The sequence below is a fragment of the Cotesia typhae genome, unplaced genomic scaffold (genome assembly GCF_013202065.1).
Source record: "Cotesia typhae breed Kobodo isofemale line unplaced genomic scaffold, CoteBio_Ctyphae contig_48, whole genome shotgun sequence".
NCBI classification, from domain to species: Eukaryota; Metazoa; Arthropoda; class Insecta; order Hymenoptera; family Braconidae; genus Cotesia; species Cotesia typhae.
In genome coordinates, this window is record NW_027423756.1 from 12,164,356 (window position 1) to 12,183,296 (window position 18,941).

The window sequence follows — 18,941 nt, forward strand, 5'->3', positions numbered from 1 at the left end:
CCTCGTTAAGTCGGTTTTGCAGGACACTAATTTCGCACCCGCGATACATTGAAAACCGGTTTTTAAGAACACACCGTTTTATTATATTATACCACTACTAAACACACTGTGGTGGACTCGCTAAAGAGTCTAGATATGATAATGATAATAACAATAAAAATAAAAAACTAACCCGTAATGTTAATTCAACGATAACGACAGAATAATGCAGAGAAAGAGAACAGAATAGCAAAATTTGAGCGGAGAATAATAGTGTTAATTATTTTGCTATTTATTATAATAAAAAAAGTGCCATTTGGCCACACCCGACATGGAAAGGTAAATTTCGTGTTTGAATATATTGACAAAAAAACATTATTTAAAAAATAGAAATTATTTTATTTAATTTATTGCTTTGGCATTAAATTAAATTAAATAAATGAATAAAAAATAAATTAAATACCTGGTCAGCCATGTTGTAACCGCCCTCGTGGTGATACGATGTCTGATGGTGCTGCGGCACGTTCAGTGACAAATCGAGATTGTCGCTTCTCTGTAACATAAATAATTAAAATAAATTAATCAATCATTGTCATATTTCAAGTTGTTAATTTTTTTTTCTTCATTTTATAAATGACAAGATTCTTTCATCGTTCTTTTATCTTTTATCAATTAATTACTCATAGGAGTTTCATGGCAATTAAAATAATTACCGTGATATTTAGCAAAAAAGGCGAATAAATTATTTTATATAGTTTCCTGCCGGTTTAAATTTCGTAATTTATCTAAGAATAAAGTCAATAAATTACGTCAGTTTTTTTTTCTTTTTTTTTAATTAAGCGGATGTTTGTGTCTATATATCATTTGTCAGTATTAAATTTAATTGTGAAATAAGGTTTCAATGGACCGGAAACATTTGTATAAATATGTCGAGAAAAATTAATAATTCAATAGTAAAACAGTGAATAGTAGAGAAATAGCTTTTTCTACATCACTAAAATTGTCGGTAAATATATTTCATGCAGGATAATTAATTACATCACATGATATCGATCAATTAATAAAGTTAGAACAGAGCTGAGCTATAATAGTGTTTTTTACGTAACAGTATAACAAATTAAAATTATCTAACATTGTGAATAATATTAGAATTAAAGAAAAACTTATTAATTTTTGAATTAAAAAATTCAATGGATAACAAACACAAATTACATTTTTTTTTTTAATTCGTATAATTAATTTAATGTCATAAATTTAAATATCAATTGATAGTGTGTGGTTATAAATTTAAATAAGTATAATTATAATAATAACAACAATTTATTTAAATAACAGCAATAATTACTTATAATGAAAGTAGCGAAACACAAAAAAGAATAAAAGTAAAATAATGTGAAAAAATGACGATGGTATTTTAAAAAAATTTTATTATTAAGGCTTTTAACGTCTGTGATCAGTAATAACATACGCGGTAGAATCGCATCATTCAGATGAGTGTGAGTGTATGAATGAGCTCATGAACGAACAACGAACAAGTCACATAATTCTCGGTGTGTCCCTGGTGGGACGCCGGAGCGAATGCGAACCACATGAATTACCGCAATTACGCACAAATTACTGTCTCTATCTCTATTCTACTAGAATTTATTTTTTTTTTTTCAATTTCATTTTTAATTTAATTATAAAATTTTACATCAGAGTCTAATGCTTTTTATTACTCCTCTAGCAACGTTGCACTATGTGACTGCCGTGATTTATGAATTATAAATAAATAAAATTTTGTTTTATTAAATAATGACTTTTATTAAATTGTACTGTACTTTCTTAAATATTGATGTTTTTAAAAAAAATAAGCTCATCTCAATGTTACACTCATCAAGAGCTTTCATTTGAGTACCCACATGCATTTTCATATATTTTTCATCTATACATATATATAAATATAAAAAATTGATGTGGGTACTCAAATGAAAGGTCGCGATGTGTGTAACATCGGGATGAGCTTATATCTTTAAAAATGTCAATAGTTCACGAGATACAAGGTCATTTCTTAATTATGGATCTAAAAATAGAGAATTTTTGGATGGAGATTATTATATTAATTAAAAGATAAAAAAATTAAACTGATAAAAATTAAGAGCCTTAATTTTTTTATTCCGTTTATTGACTAAGAATAATTTCTCTAAAACAGTTCAGAGTTCATTGAACTCTTAATAATAGAATAAATTACAAAAGCATAAAATTATTTAAAATTACAGAGTAAAAATTTTTTTGAACACGCGACTCTGAATTAATTATTCGCATTAATAAAACAGAACTGACATTGACGAGTTCAATAACTTGTTGTAGAAAAAAAAATGTTCTAAAAGATATGACTAATGGCATATAATTTATAATAATAAAAATAAGAAAGAGTCATGAGTGACAATAAGAATATTTAGTGACCACAAAAATGGCTAATGCGTTTAAATAAAAAGAGAATCTAAAGCATCTGTTTCTAGCTGGTGGTGGGTAAATAGCAGATGGCGGCGGTGTTTTCATGTTGGTATTTGATACATTTGATTCGGTGGTTTGTCGAACACCTTTCGGTGTTACCGAACCCACCACAGTCGCAGTTCAAGTACACTCGTATTAGATAGAAAGAAGAAGAATGCTATGAAAACAATGTTAGTGTTAATATAACGACCGCTCTGACGTTCCTCGTTTGCCAGCTTCACCGGGATTTCTACTAGACACATAACTTGTGTGGTTGCATACCTACCGAGATTGCCCCATACCCGTTTCCGGGCTATTTTCTGATGCATATACTTTGATATTGATATTATTTAACCGTGAGATAGATAGATAGTTATAATAACAAAAAATTAGAGGTATGAATATTATCTGACAGCTAAATTGATATAAGTGTCTATATAAACGCGGAATAATGCGAGAAATGTTGTAACAATAGTGTGAGAAATATTACTTTTGTATTTTATGCTGCAATAAACGTAAATTGTATATGAAAATAATAAAATGCGCGGAAATTGGTTTAGATTACTTTGTTTTTTATCAGAAAAATTTTTTCCAACTTACAATTTTATTGTAATTTAAATTTGAGGGAAAAAAAATTTTTTTTCTAGACAATTGAGAATTTTTTTAATTAAAAATTCTAAATTATTTGGCTCTTAAAAATACATTGTAAAGTCGAAACTTTAATTTACAGGCCAGAAAATAAAGAAAAGTGGAGTTTTATTATGGTTATAAATAACTTTTAGATGTTTGCGATAATAAAAAATAAAAAAATAAAATAAAATTAGATAATAAAGCATCGATATTGGTAGTAATATTTTTTAGCACTTAAAAAATTTTATTTCTAAGGAAAAAAAAAAGCCAGTGGGATATAAAATTTGAGTGCGGTAAATATGGGGCTTGTAATAATAAAACTTAATTTTGTTTAAAAGTAAAAATATATAGGAGCATAAATAAGTGAGTGACAGGTGCTTCTACTAAATTACCAAAATAGAAATAGGTATGACAAAGTGGGGAAAAAAAAATAAAAGATGAAAGGTGGACCGATTCAAGTTACAAAGACTCAAGTCGAGGGGAGGTAAATTTGTAAAGCTTGAATTTTTTCAAAAGATCCTTTTTCAGGTCAAAGAATTCAACAAAGAATTTTATTTTAAAAACTAATTGAGTTTTTTGATTTAAAAAATAATATTTTCTCACTGCAGAGTGATTGAAATAATTGTTGGCTATCAGGAGAGAACATAAAGCACGTTTATCCATAAAATTAGCATTTTATTTTAGTAATTTGATTTAATATCGCTTATAATTGTGTAAAAAAATAATTACTGCGGTAAGCAATGAAAAATAATTAATAAATAATAGAGAGGTAGGTACTACAATAACTGCTGTGAAAATAACGAGTAAAAAAATGAGTTTAACACCTGTTCGACACATGCGTGTCGTGTTAAGTTAATTGGATTTCTGATATATTTGATGCTACTTCAAGTCTTACACGCTTGTTTTTCTTTACTTATGTTGTGCTTGCTTGTAAGATTGAATTTATTATTTACATGGATATTTTAAAAGTATTAACTTGTACTCAAGAATTTTTAATTCATATAAATTAATAAAATTTATGCTTGAGAAATTAAGGGTTAAAATTTATAATACGTAAAAAGGTCACGAGTAATTAAAAGTTTGCTAAGTTATCATTAAAGATTATTTCCTTGTATATTAAAAAAGTTTAAAATAAATTTTCGAGAATCCGGTTTTTTTAATCGAGTCCCATAAAACGGCAATAATACTCATCAATTTGAAAATAGATAAATAAGAGATAAAAATAAAAGTATCTTAAATCTTGATGATTCAATGTTGCCTCGATTAGATAGCCTTGGCACTCGTAAGAGGAAGATGTTGAACTTGCTTTTTATTTTATAATTTGTTAAGTGAGAGTTGAGGAATATGCATGAGAATAAAAAATAACTACCGAGTGAAGCGGAATAGGAAGAGCGCGATTTAAAAATTTTTATTGTTAAAAATATTGCAATTTGTTTTAAATTGGAAATTAATTTTAAACTGCTTAATAATTATATTTTTCTGAGCTTATTATTGATAAATATTTAATTATTTTAATTATTTGAAAAAATTGTGCAACTATAAAATTAATAAATTACAATTTAAAATATTTAAAATGAAACTATGATTGCATAGTGCAATATAAATTGAAACTACTTACTTATAAGCCTACACCGAAGTCACATTGTTATAGAATATGTATTGCCAAACAATATAAAAAAAAAAAAAAAAAAAAAAATCATTTATAAAAATTTTATATGTAGCAAAAAAAAATATATTTTTCAGAATTTACTTTCCAACAATACAATGAATTAGCGATTATTTTTTCAGTTAAAAAAAAAATTTCAATTGAAACTTTGCATGAATATTATTTTTTATTCAAACTCTGATTTCAATTGTTGCGTGTATTTTATGCAACGATGAATAAAAGGTATTATATGCATTGTATTTTAAATTATCTGAATCAAATATTTTCTACACTGGATTCTTTATTAATTGTAAATTTGAATAAATATATTTTTATTTTTTTTTTGTGCTCGAATTAAATAGAATTGTTAATTAATGTATTTAAAATAAATTGTAAAAAACTCCAAAAAATTTTATTGTTAAAAAAATTATAATTTATAATGAATATTTATTTGCCTACTGATGATTATTCATTTTTATGGAAATAATTAATGGAGCAAATTTGAATAATTTGTATTTTATTATTTAAAGATTTATAGTCCACCTTTATACTTATATTAGCATTTTTAAAAATATATTATTCAAATTTAATTAACGCTGTGAATGAAGAGACATTTAAAAAAAAATGAAATAAAATAAATACGCGGTGTATGTTTGACAGCTTTTACATTTGATCATGAAATTGAAATTAAATTTTAATAATGCTTTTCATACTAAATGAATTCGTGCATAAAAAAAATTGTTAATTAAAAAATTCTAAGTGTTTCATTACGTTGGTAGTATTTTTATTTTCTTTTGTTCAATAGACGCGTGGGGCTGTAAAATTTAATTAAATGCTTGACAAAAGAATTTTTATAAAGTCACTATACTACTTTTTGTAATTAATTAATATTACTTTAAATAAATAATAATAATAATGTGTAAAAATTTTTTTATTAAAAATAGAAAGAAAAAAAATAGAGTGAAGCATTGTTGAAAATTAATTGAAAATTAAAAACTAAAAGTTATTTAGCTTTTCTATCGCTTATAATTGAAACTATTTTTTGTTTACTTCTATTATAAATGTATAGATGTGTATAATAAAAGATAAAAAGTGTAGAAGGAGGCAATCTCATTTTTCAGTAAAACGAGGAAATGTTTAAAGAATAGAAGGGAAGAGGAGAGAAGAAAAGAGTCGGTAACAAAAAATAATGCTGATGACGCGCTTCATTTAATTTTTTTCCTGTCTACCCTCTACTCCAATGTTTGATCAAATACCTCTCTTATCAAGCTCCACGCAGGCCTTTTCTTTTAAATAACTTTATTTTTATTTATCAATTCATTACTTTATTTTTTAAAAAGCAAACTAATTCAAGTAACTCGTTTGTATTCGTCTATAGACAATGCAAACACGACCAAAAACGAATTTTTATCTAAATCCATAAAATGCAAATATATCCCCAATAAATAATGTAAACGCGTTGGTCTGTAAAAAATTTAGATAAACTCTTCTACTTTGCTGCTCTGTTATTTATTTATTTATTTATTGAAAATACATGCTTCACTATTTCCAATAAAATCATTTTAGTTTCCAGTTTTAAGCAAGATAAACATTTTATTTTATTTACAGAATTACAATAATTGTTTAAATTAAAAAATTACGTGATAATTTGCCAGGTAAATAAGATAAAAAGTCGTAACCTGTGATAATATTGTATTGATTAAATAATAAATATTAAATCAGTGAACTTGAGAAACTACAAATAAAATTAAAAAAAAAAATCATTCAATACTAAAAAGATAATATTTCATGAAAGTGATATTTATCTTATCGCAAATATGAGTCAGTGTTTATAAATTGATTGGATTAAAAATTTTTATTAAACGATAATATTGAAGTGTCAAAAGTGCTCATGCGCAAGTCAAATAACTTGATATTTTATTACATTTAAATATTTTTACTTGATAGAAATTTTTATATTATTCGCGCTGAGCAATTTAATATCCGGAAAAATTGAGAGAATTTTTAGGAAATAAATTAAAGCGAGGAAAAAATTTTTAAAGAGGAATGAAAGATGTTTGTGATGAAAATTTTTTTTACTCTGTCTGGTTTTCATCGAGATATTTAGATCATAGTAATATAATCTGTGGAGAAAGTTTAAGTCTGGCCATGGCAAGGCGTATTTTGCGTGAGAAAATTCAACCGGAGGAAAATTAAAAAATATTTTAAATAAAATAGTGAATGTAATGCAAATATTGCGAAGTTTAAAGAATTTAGAGCATTAAATATAACACGATCTAAATTATTTAATTGTTTATGTAACAGCAGAAAAATTTATGTTTAGAGATAAAAATACGCGAAGTATTTTATTTTTTTTTTATTATTGTTATGCCTGATATTCATATTTATAATCTTGGCACATTACATATACTTAGGATATTTTTTAATCACATAATATGTAATGTAATGTAACATATAACTTAAAATATATTATATGACTGATAGGATATCTGACAGGCATAAAAAGAGTACAATGACTCAACTCTAATAAAGTGACGACGATAAGCTGCTGAGGATAAGAAAAAATATAAAAAATATAAATGTAATGAAACAATAAAAAGACAATGAGTTTTAGTTTATGGAGAAAGAAAATAAAAGAAGGAATAATTGAATGAATATTAAAATTTTAATATTGCTGTCTTTGATGACTTGACATTTCTATCAATTTTAATTAAATCGACTATAAAAATATGAAATAATTACTTTATAGCAATAAAAATAATAACTTTAAATTTATTTCTTACTCAGATTAATTCAAACTCTTATCATAAGTTCAATTGAAGCGATAAAATATTTTTTATCGATGAATGTTAAAAATAAATATAAATGCTGATTCAATTTATTGATAATTTATATTTATGTTTTTATTTTAAGGTTTATAGACTCGTATATTAAAACAATTTTAAGAGAAATAGAAAATTGTGCATAACTAAATCATATTTTTATCCGACTGTAAATTAATATAGATATAATTTGGTATTATTCGTCCGCTTATTCGGTTATTATTTGAAACGTTCCGATAAATCTAATAGTGAGTGAGATTCGCCGATTGTAAACCATCATCCGATTATTTCCGAACAATGAACAAGATCGAATTATCCAATTTATAGTACAATCATGCGTGCTGGCTCGGTATGTTTCTGTTTAATAATTTAATTGGTTTTTTTTTTTTTTTTTTTTTTTTTTTTTTAACCAATCATCGTTGTAATTTACAATTATAATCTCCAAGTTCTAAGATTATAATTTTTTCGATCATTATCATTATCGTTAAAGTAAGAAATTTTGTCTTTAATTTCATTAAAATTTTTCATCTCTATAATTGACTAAAAAAATGACCGTATTTTTTTTTTCTACGTACATCTGATTTATATTCATGAATATAGAGCTTTTAAAATTAACAGTAGACACAAGATCACAATCAACATGACAAATGAATTGACGAAATCGTAATTGGAAAAAAAAATTACGTTGTCATCCATCATGTGTCGTGTAAGCTGTATTCAATATAAATATAATCCGAGTATATTTTTAAACTTCAATCTTGATAAAGCAATCCATTAAAATAAGTTGAAAATATAATTAAAATAATACAGTCATTTATTTCAGCCCTTAGATAATAAAAAAATAAAAAAATAGAAAAATAAAAGGGTAATAGTTAATAATTTGATAGAATCTGCAAACTCGTTCAACTATCATTATCATTATTACGTTATTGATCGCAGTATCTCAAGGATTTTATTGTACTGGGGTCAAACGCCCCCAACGATTACAATGACTAAGTCTTTAATAATTGTAGCCAAGTACATCCTCTGTAAATATATCAAACATCAATATAAATCCCCTCGCGGATGAATGTGATATTAAAATTAAATTATAAGATCAGCACACCATCCCGATTGACAGTGACTATTGTTAGCGCTTACTTGCATTTTTAATTGTTCGAAATTGTATGGATGTATGTACCTTGTTCAATATAATACCGACAGTCATTAGCTCACACTCGTGGCGTTTTGTTTTATTTCTGGAATTAATTTGCTTGACTAAAAAATCCACTTCCTGCTTTATAATTGCGTGTTTAAATAGTGCTTGACAGCTTTATGATTTATGTATTGTACGAACAAACCAAACGTTATTATAATAAGATACACATGTAGATCTAAATGTAAATATTAAAACAGGCAAACTAATTCTTTGATAACATCGTATCATTTATTTTATTATTTAATTCGTTATTTTTAATCCTGAAATTAAATTTGTGATTTTACTTTATTGGTTTTTATTTTAATCTATATTATTGAGCCAATTTATTATGATAAGTAGTCAGGCTGCATTCAAAAATTTTTATCTCTAGATCCGAAATTAAGAAATGACCCTGTATCTTGTAAACTATTGACATTTTTACAGATATAAGTTCATCCCGATGTTACACTCATCAAGAGCTTTCATTTGAGTACCCACATCAATTTTTCATATTCTTTATATATTTATATATATATATATATATATATATATATATATATATATATATATATATATATATATATATAAATATATGAAAAATATATAAAAAAGCATGTGGGTATTCAAATGAAAGCTCTTAATGAGTACAACATCGGGATGAGCTTAAATTTGATTTATTTAAAGTTCACAAGTCACGGCAAAGTTGCTAGTTTAATTTTATTAATTTATACGGATAAAAAAATTTTTTTACTAATTCTCTAATTTTTTTTCAAATAATTTAGTATAAATATTTAAAAATAACAATAAATGTCAGGATGGATAAAATAACTTTTGGGTTAATTAAATTTCGTTAAACTTAATGTCCTCATAGCCAGTATAATAACGATCCACCTCTGGCTATTATATCTAAGAGTTTAACCACTTTCAAGAAAATTAAACGTCAAATATTAACGCAAACATTTATCGCCTCGAGTGATCTAACAAGAGATTATCATAAATAATATTTAACTTTAATTTATGTGACATTTTAAATCGAATTTATGTTGAAAAGAATCTTGAATATACTTAAAGTTATTACAACTATAAAAGTTCAATAGATATTTATATTAATAATATTCGAGTTGTGATATTTCAGACTTAGGCGCGTGTCACATAATGTGTGGGAAAACTTGTAAGAGGTAAAGTTTACAAGACCACGATCAATGGTAAGCCTGAGACTAAGTGACACATTCGATAGATTCACGAGGGAATTAAAACAACATTAAATCTATGTTTTAATTCCGGTTGTCGTGAGGCGTGAACAGGTGCCGAAGACTATTTACAAGTAACCTATGGTAATGTATTTGTGTATACATGGATAATAAATATATTATACTAATATATAATTTAATGTAAGATAGGAATAATAAATTTGTTAGATTAAATCCAAATACACGGAATAGAACATAATACTGTACTGTATTATTATCTTACGTGTTAATAATTTATTAGCTGAGAACTAGTCTATTATAAATTAGCTAAACTTTTTAATCTTTATCTATTAAATGTCATTTACCATAAAGTTCATTTAATAATAAGAAAATTTAATATTAAGCTGAGTTAAAATAGTCTCATTTGGCCGCAATATCAGGATCAGATTTCAGATATTCTTATTGTTTATTAGTTAGGCTTGTAATGTATATAATTTCATTGCCTAATCTGTTGTGCAATTTTCTATTCGTGACAATGTTACACTCTGTAGAAAAATTTTTGTTAAATTTATTGTAAATCGCGTGGAGAAAAATAATGAAATTTATGTTAAAAAATGTAAATTTTTTTTTATAAAAAAAAAAAGTGATATTTTATTACTTGCTATAAATTTACTGTTATGAAGTTTTAGATCTCATTATATCGATAAATATGAATTATTGGATTAAATGCTGATGAAATAAAGAGGAAAGAGTATTTTATTTATTTTATGAACTTTATAAAGTTAAATGGTTATTAAAGTGCAAGATTAAAAGGAAGTTAATATAAAAATTTTATTTATAGCGAGAGATTGTGCTGACAAGCGTTAAGATTAAAAATTAAGTGAGATTATTGATTTTATAAAATATTTTTTAAGTATATGTACACAGAAAAAAAATTATTTGAATCAAGTAAATAATTTTGAAAAAAAATTCTTAAACTAAAAAATAATTCTTGGTTTGAGTAAATTTTATTTGATTCAAGAATTTTTTGTCTTGATTAAACTTTTCAAAATTATTTTTTTGGATAAAAAATTTTTTTCTTTATTCAAGTTGATTTTTTTTTGTATAAGAAAATTAAAATAAAAATTTAATTTAATTAAATTTTCACAACAGCATTTATATTTATTAAAACAACTTTTATCTATTGTTGAAGCTATTTTAGTCAGAGTATTTAATGTCTATTTATTCAAAGTTTGTATATTTAGCGTAAATTATTCGAAGATAAATTTTGTTGTTAATGCAGTCCCGGCAAATATAGAGCGAACATGAAACCGGAATCTGTCCTTTAGAGAGAAAGAGAAAACGAGGACTTCTGCATCGCAGCATTAGTTTATTTACGTATATTTGTGTAATCAAAACTTTGACGTGTAATTAAATACACACAGACAAGATCTTGCATTTAATATTTAAATAGACCGTGCAATTACTTCTGTAAAAATGAAATGAAATTAAATATTTTTTCATTCGATTTTTCATTAAAAATTTTTAACTAGTAAAAAATAAAATTTAAAAAACAGAATTATAAATTTATTATTCAAATTAAAAAAATAATTTCAATAAAATTTACATTAATGATGTTATTTACTGTTGTAATTTAGCAGACATAAAAAAAATGATAAACACGCTGGGTAGCATAAATTTTTTTATGGATTTTAAAAATATTTTTCGCTTATAAAAATTCAAATATTCCATTTATGAGGATGAATCGCTCTTAAAGTAGCTGTCCAATAAATTCTAATACCCTACATAATACGCCCGCAGGTATATACATAACGTCTATTTTTTTTTTCCTAACCTAGCCTCACCTTTTTCATTTCTTCTATTTTCTCAATATACATTCCAGAGATAATAAATAAGTATGCCAAGCGATAATTAATTTTTTTTAAGTTCGATAGTTTTAATTCAACGATTTTTACGACCAAAATACGTGAGTAATTTATCTACAATTTAAAAATTTTAATTTCAATCCAAGAGCTCTTAATAAATCGAGTTTAAAGTATAAAAAAAAAACTCTCCAAATAAATAAATAGATAACTTTTAATAATAAATATAAATTTTCGGTGTTCGGTGTTTTATACGGCTATTACGATACTTTCTCGATTTATCCTTTTTTAAGTTGTACGTACACATTTCTCAGAAAATGTAATGGCTTTTCTACCAAACACTCGCGTGCATTTATTCTTGCACCCGTAAATTCTCCAGGAATAGTCGATTCATGCGATAAATTGGTTTTCCTTCTCACTTTATCACTCTATCTCTTCACTTTCTATCTGGTATACACACCTCTTACATCTTTTATTGAGTACTCAATATGAACATTCGTAAATCATTATCGTAACTCTGTCACATTTTATCACCAAGTAAGAAAAAAATTGTTATATATTGCCATAAGTTATCTTTTTCAATATTTTCACACGTTTTGCTCTTCAAAAATCTATCAACTACTCTGCATCAATAAAAATTCGCTAATGTCTGAATTAATCCTTTTAACCCCTTGATCCCGAATCTTACACACACATATTAAATCTTGTGTAAGACTAACGGTTATTTAAACTCAAATAATTGCCGTTAATTAATTTTAGGAACATCAATTTACCGATTTGTAAATAAATTAGCAGCAATAAAAATTAATTGAAAAAAATTAAATAAAAAGATCTTTTTTTTTTTATTAAATAAATTTGTTTGATATAAAAAAAAATTTACCTCATGGATATTGATAAATTAATGTTACTTGTGTGTGCTCATTTATTTTAATGCTCGTTGAAACCAATCATCCGGATTAATTGCTTGTTCAACTGCAATGAAAGGATGAAAGAGAAAACAGAGCACTGAGAGTTTTATATATATATATATATATATATATATATATATATATATATATATATATATATATATATATATATATATATATATATATATATATATATATATATATATATATATATATATATATATGTATATATGTATATAGATGTAATATAGTGAATGCTCAGCTAAAATAGTATATGTAAAATAGTCTATTAACAATTTTCCAGGCATTTATTATAGAGCGCTTAATTTTGAAAGTTAGGTTAATACCTTGTTTACCATCTTCTCAAGCCCGTAATCGTTAGCGCAGTGACAATAATTCATATATGTAACATAAACTAATAGTTTGTTATTAATAAGATTTATATCTCACTCTACTTACATAAAAAGCATTTTAAATTTTCTTTAAAATATGTCTTCCATTAGTTGTTAGGAAATCCGTTTTATCCCATTAGTCTTAACATTTTTCTCTTTCCTCCTTTATTTTTTTCCTTTCTTTACAACAGTTTGGTCTGCTCATATTACTTTCCGCGAACCATTTAGCAAATTTAATACAAAAATTTTCTTTCACATGATTTAATGCGTTTAATAAATTTCTTTCCTTGATGCGTGATAAATTTCATTTCAGTTTTGGTTTTTTTTTTTTTTTTTTTTTTTTTTTTCGGTCCGTTCTTTCCAGTGAAAGTTTCTGGGTTGAAAATATTTTTATTTAATTATAATTTATGTTGCTGTACAATAGATAATTTGAGTGATATTTTATAAAATAAATAAAAGGGTTAATAAAACAAAGAATTAGAAATTTTATAGATAATTATGTATCATGACTGAGTGATTAAGTTAAGTGAATGCAATTGCTAAAAATATGTATTTAAATTGATTAGATTGAACGTTTTATTAGAAGTGAAAGTCTGGTTTATTGTTATTGTTTCTTAAAAACGATAGTTGGTTAATAAATTAACTGTAATAAATATATTTAATATTGATTTTACGCTTATGTAATATTTAAGATAATAATCAGTGATTTTTTTGCAAAAAAAATTTTTTTAATTTATAATTGATAAAATTAGTGATTTTGCTTATTCTCTTAATCATACAGTTAATAATAAATTACAAGGTAATATGATCCTTAACAGTTTTTAAGTGCATCAAGTACCAGTAAATTTGGTTCGGGAATATTTTATTTATGAAGAAGTTAATACAAGGCATGTTGGATAAAATGTGAGAGGAAAGAATAAAGAGAGGGGGTGGATGTGCATAAGTATTTACCGGTATAAGTCCAGACGCTCCGGACATTAACGTCGTATCAAACTCGGATGAGAATAAGTTAAGGGATAGATAAATATAAGGGAATTGAGTAAAAGGGCAAGACTTATTTGACGGGTGAAAGATCAACCACTAAGATTGCCAGGCGAAGAGTTATCGATTTGCGATTATCATAAATTACAACGCTGAGTTCTGGCTGCATTGAGTAGAGCCAACGATTAACGGTAGAGTTAACGACGGGTTAGCCACGTTAACTCTGTTCTGAAGGACGAAATAACTAGCGAACATAAAGAGCCAATGTGAGCGACAGAGATAACATCTAGGAGTGTGTATATATAATATGTTAACATATATATATATATATATATATATATATATATATATATATATATATATATATATATATATATATATATATATATATATATATATATATGTGTGTGTGTGTGTGTGTGTGTGTGTGTGTGTGTGTGTGTGTGTGTGTGTATCATATATGATTCCGGTTTAAGCCACGGGACGACACAGGAAGCAACTGAGATAATGTCTATTCTCATGTGAATTCAATTAATTCCTTAATTATTCTACGGTAATATTAAACTCTGTCATGAGTCATGAAAGATAAACTTGTGTGTAATAACTTTTTTTTTCTTTTATGATAATGATAAATATGTAATAATAAGCCCAGGAAATCAAATACAAAAGTTGCGTGTCAAGTTGATTGATCGTGTACTATTTTAGCTTATTTGCTTTTATATAAGTTGATTGTGTCAAGGATAATGTGCTTTATTAATTGCATTATTTTGGTTTGCTATCAAATCACTCTGGTAAAAATAATTAAGGTCAATTATTTAAAGAAGTAATAAAAATCAAGCTAACAAATAAATTACAAGAAAATTTCATTTCCGATGTGGAAGATGCTCTACTTTTTTTTTTTTTTTTATAAAATAAATAAAATCCAGTTTTTATTTATGAACAAATTCGATTTACTTAAAGTTATTGGAAAATAATTTAAATTTATGACCTTATTTTTAAATTGAAAATCAATTTTACACGTTACCTTTTAGCTCTACTTTAAATTTAAGATTTCAGATAACTATTTTTGCTATTTTATTTAATGTTATTGTTAATATAAATATATATATATATATATATATATATATATATATATATATATATATATATATATATATATATATATATATCCTTACAATAAAAATACATGAGAGTGTGAAGTTAGTCAATAGTCGAAACTCGCAAAAAAATGGAAACTGATTCCTTATTGGTTGAAATTATGGGCGCGCGCGCAGCGCTATTCAAATTTCTAGTATAAACAGAAAAGAGATTTGAAATTAAATTTCTGTTTACAATTATTTAGAGTTGATTGAAATTTTCATAAGCTCGGGTCGCTTAAGTTAATTAAATATTGAAAAATATAAATAGACGATTATAATAGTTTATGTAGCAGCTAACATGATGCAATATTAATATCAATATATATATATATATATATATATATATATATATATATATATATATATATATATATATATATATCACGAGTGTTCGATGCAGAGTACATAATATAGATCCCTTATATTATAGTTCAGCGAGTGATGCTTATTAAGAGAATCTATTCTGCCATCTTAACTGGAAACGTCAATAATAATCGACTCCAGACCAATAGAATTACAAGTCTCCCGGTAAATTAAACGCTGTAATCAAGTGGTTTATTGATCCATAAAATATTATAATTCATCAATGTCAATTGATTCATAATTATTCAATATTCATTAGGCTATAAATATGAATCTAAGCTTTGACATTAAAATCAAACGATTTATTTTTTATATTGCGGCTGGATAAATTATCTTGAGAATTATTTTTAAAATTCCATTGCCTTTAAATGAATTTTTAATTATAATAATAATTTTTTAAACAGTTAATCATTTCCGTATTAACTTACTAAAAAAAAAATAAATGCCTAAAATAAAAATAAACACAATGTTAAATTAATAATACAGTGACTTTCTCTTTTTAGTCGTTTCATTAATTATAACGAACGAGATTAGAGACCATTGGAATCACGAATCACGATCACGCACGCTAAAAAGTTGCAAGCTCATCATTCTGACAACTTTCTCTTTAAGTTTTTTAACTATACCAATATTTTTATTAATTAAACTGCAACTCATTAATCCACTTAAAAATTTATTGAAATTCATCATCACAATCAAAACTAATAGCCTTCTTTATTATATTATCTCCCCTGTGACTTTTAAAAAATATTTATCAAGCGTAAAAGATAAAAAAAAATCTTAAGCAAACATTTGTGCATCGTTATTATTTTTTTTAACCAGATAATTCATATTATTCGAGCGTTATTTATATTTTTTCTTTGTATTTATTGAAGCTTAAATCGCAACCCGCAAAAGTTATGCTTGGAGTATTTTAAAGGAAATGACATGTCAACTGTTACAATTCAAGAATTAAACCACTCGCTGGCTGAAAAAACATTAAAATATTTTTTATTATTCTGATAGCAAATCTACAACGTTTATCATTAAGAATTTGCTTAACCGAAAGAAGAAACAGGTTTTTTTTATGCTGGTAATAATTTTTTTATTATTTGATAACCTGCCTCAGTAAGAGATTAACAAAAAGTACTAAAAAGTTTGCGTTAATATTCATTCATACGTTCTATTCATTTATATTAACTAAATTATACGATGCTAATATATTTTATCATGTCGATAAGATAATACATAAAGCCGGAAGCATCAAATTTTAATATAATACATCAACGAGATGGATGTGTATATTATTATATTATTATTATTATTATTTTATATACGACAAGACTGTGCAGGTAAAGATTATAATGTTATTGTGGGCTGGTCCATTGAGATACAAGACGGAGGATCTTCTCTATACGATCGACTTAAGCTTTTATGAGTAAATAAGAAACGTCAGCAGGTAGACGCCACGAGTCTTTATTCATTCGGTCTATTCATTTGTTCTTGTTCTTGTTCTTCGTGTACTTTGTTTATTCAATATTCTACTTGCTTATTGTTTGTGTGCATTAATCTACATCCAGATTCATATACACAGCTTACGAATAAAAGATACTATTATATCGCAAAATCTCTCATTAATTTTAAGCATTTGCCTGCTTAAAAATGGTAATTACTTTTTGTATGACTAATACCAACTTGATCTCGAAGATTTTGCAATAACTGTAATTTTATTTTTTAATCTATCATTACATTTACTTTTCTTCTTCAAATAGTATGAATCATTTTAATTTATGATTTACTTGAGTCATAAATGAAAACACGATTGTATTTTATTGCATTTCCGGTTTACTTAGTAATGTAGTAATTATTCTTCGTTTTCTCAACCTCATTTTTTCCACTAAAATTATTATAATATTTTTCTAATTGCATATTTATAAATATTTTTACCGGGAAATATTTTTTAAGAGTTTATAATTTAAATTAAAAAAAAATGTTTATATAAAAATCAAAATGATTAAAAAAATAAAATAAAAATTTTTCTCTTGGATAGTCATATGATAAAATTGATTGTTTTTTTTTGTGAAATTTAGTCATTGCAAAAGTCTTTTTTTGAAGGGATAAGCTCATCCTGATGATACTCATCACGGCCTTTCATTTGAGTACCCACATCAATTTTTCATATATTTATATATATTATATATATATGTATATATGAAAAATATATTAAAATGCATGTGGGTACTCAAATGAAAGCTCTTGATGAGTGTAACATCGGGATGAGCTTATATATTTAAAAACGTCAATATTTAAGAAAGTACAGTGCAATTACCAAAAGTAAATAATTAAAAAAGTAAAATAATATCTATTTATAGTTTACAAATCACGGCAGTCACATAGTGACTGCAAAGTTATTAGTATAAAATTAATAAGCAAAGAATGAAAACGTTTTTATTCAAATGCTTTTCAATAAAACATTAAAAAAATTATAAATTATTATTATTAAGCATGCTTTTGAAAAATCTCTTTATATGAACTTTTTTAATAAAAATAAATTTTCCAAGTTAGTATTATAACATAGAATAAACCATAACTTTAATAATACTTAAAAAAAAAATATATATATATATATATATATATATATATATATATATATATATATATATATATTTTCACATGAAAAAAGTAAACTTGTTTAAAGTTTCATTTATATAGCGTAAAATAGTTGAAAAATATTTGCGAAAAAAAATAAATATAAATTTTTTATTAACGTTTATATATTGTGGAAACATGAAAAAGTGCGTTATGCGTTATTATAATAAATGGTTTGGAATATTTATAAATTTATGATAATAAAAAAAAAAAGTGGTAATTCTGTAACAGGAAAAGGATATTAAAAATTATCTGTCAGGATGATTAAAAGAATATTTAAATAAATAGTTAAAAGGCAATCTATTCAGGGCAGATATGAGGAGCTCCTTGGTGAGTTCCATACGTTCGAGTTGTTCGTGACGTTGTTTTTATCGAAAAATAGGTGTCATAAGTATCAACGAGTCACGAGTTGTTAAGGACACGTTCTTTACGTTTATAAGAATTTAAAACCAGTTTCTTGTCATTAAGTGGGACACGAAAGCAGTGTCTCTTAGTTTTTTTAAAAATAATAATAAAAAATATACATAAAATTGGATTTTTATATACAGACATAGACATCTATATATTTTTTAATCGATAAATATTGTTAACAACTTTCATACTTATTGTCAATGATTTGAGAGTTAATTTACACACATAACGTTTAATTATACAACTTTCTATAACAATTTATTTTATAAATTACTATTTTAATTTATCAATTTACATTTTAGTAAACCTTTATCGTAATCACTGATCTATTTCGCATAT

At 25.0% G+C, this 18,941-nt stretch overlaps 1 protein-coding gene across 3 annotated transcripts in view; it reads right to left on the reverse strand.

Annotated features, from left to right (window-relative positions):
* Positions 1–18,941, reverse strand: part of LOC141529618 (TOX high mobility group box family member 4) — a 196,677-nt gene that overhangs the window by 35,427 nt on the left and 142,309 nt on the right. For all 3 annotated transcript variants that reach the window (XM_074246250.1, XM_074246251.1, XM_074246252.1), the window contains one exon: positions 443–532. In XM_074246250.1, coding sequence (XP_074102351.1) covers positions 443–532 — 90 coding nt within the window. The remainder of the gene's footprint in view (positions 1–442; positions 533–18,941) is intronic.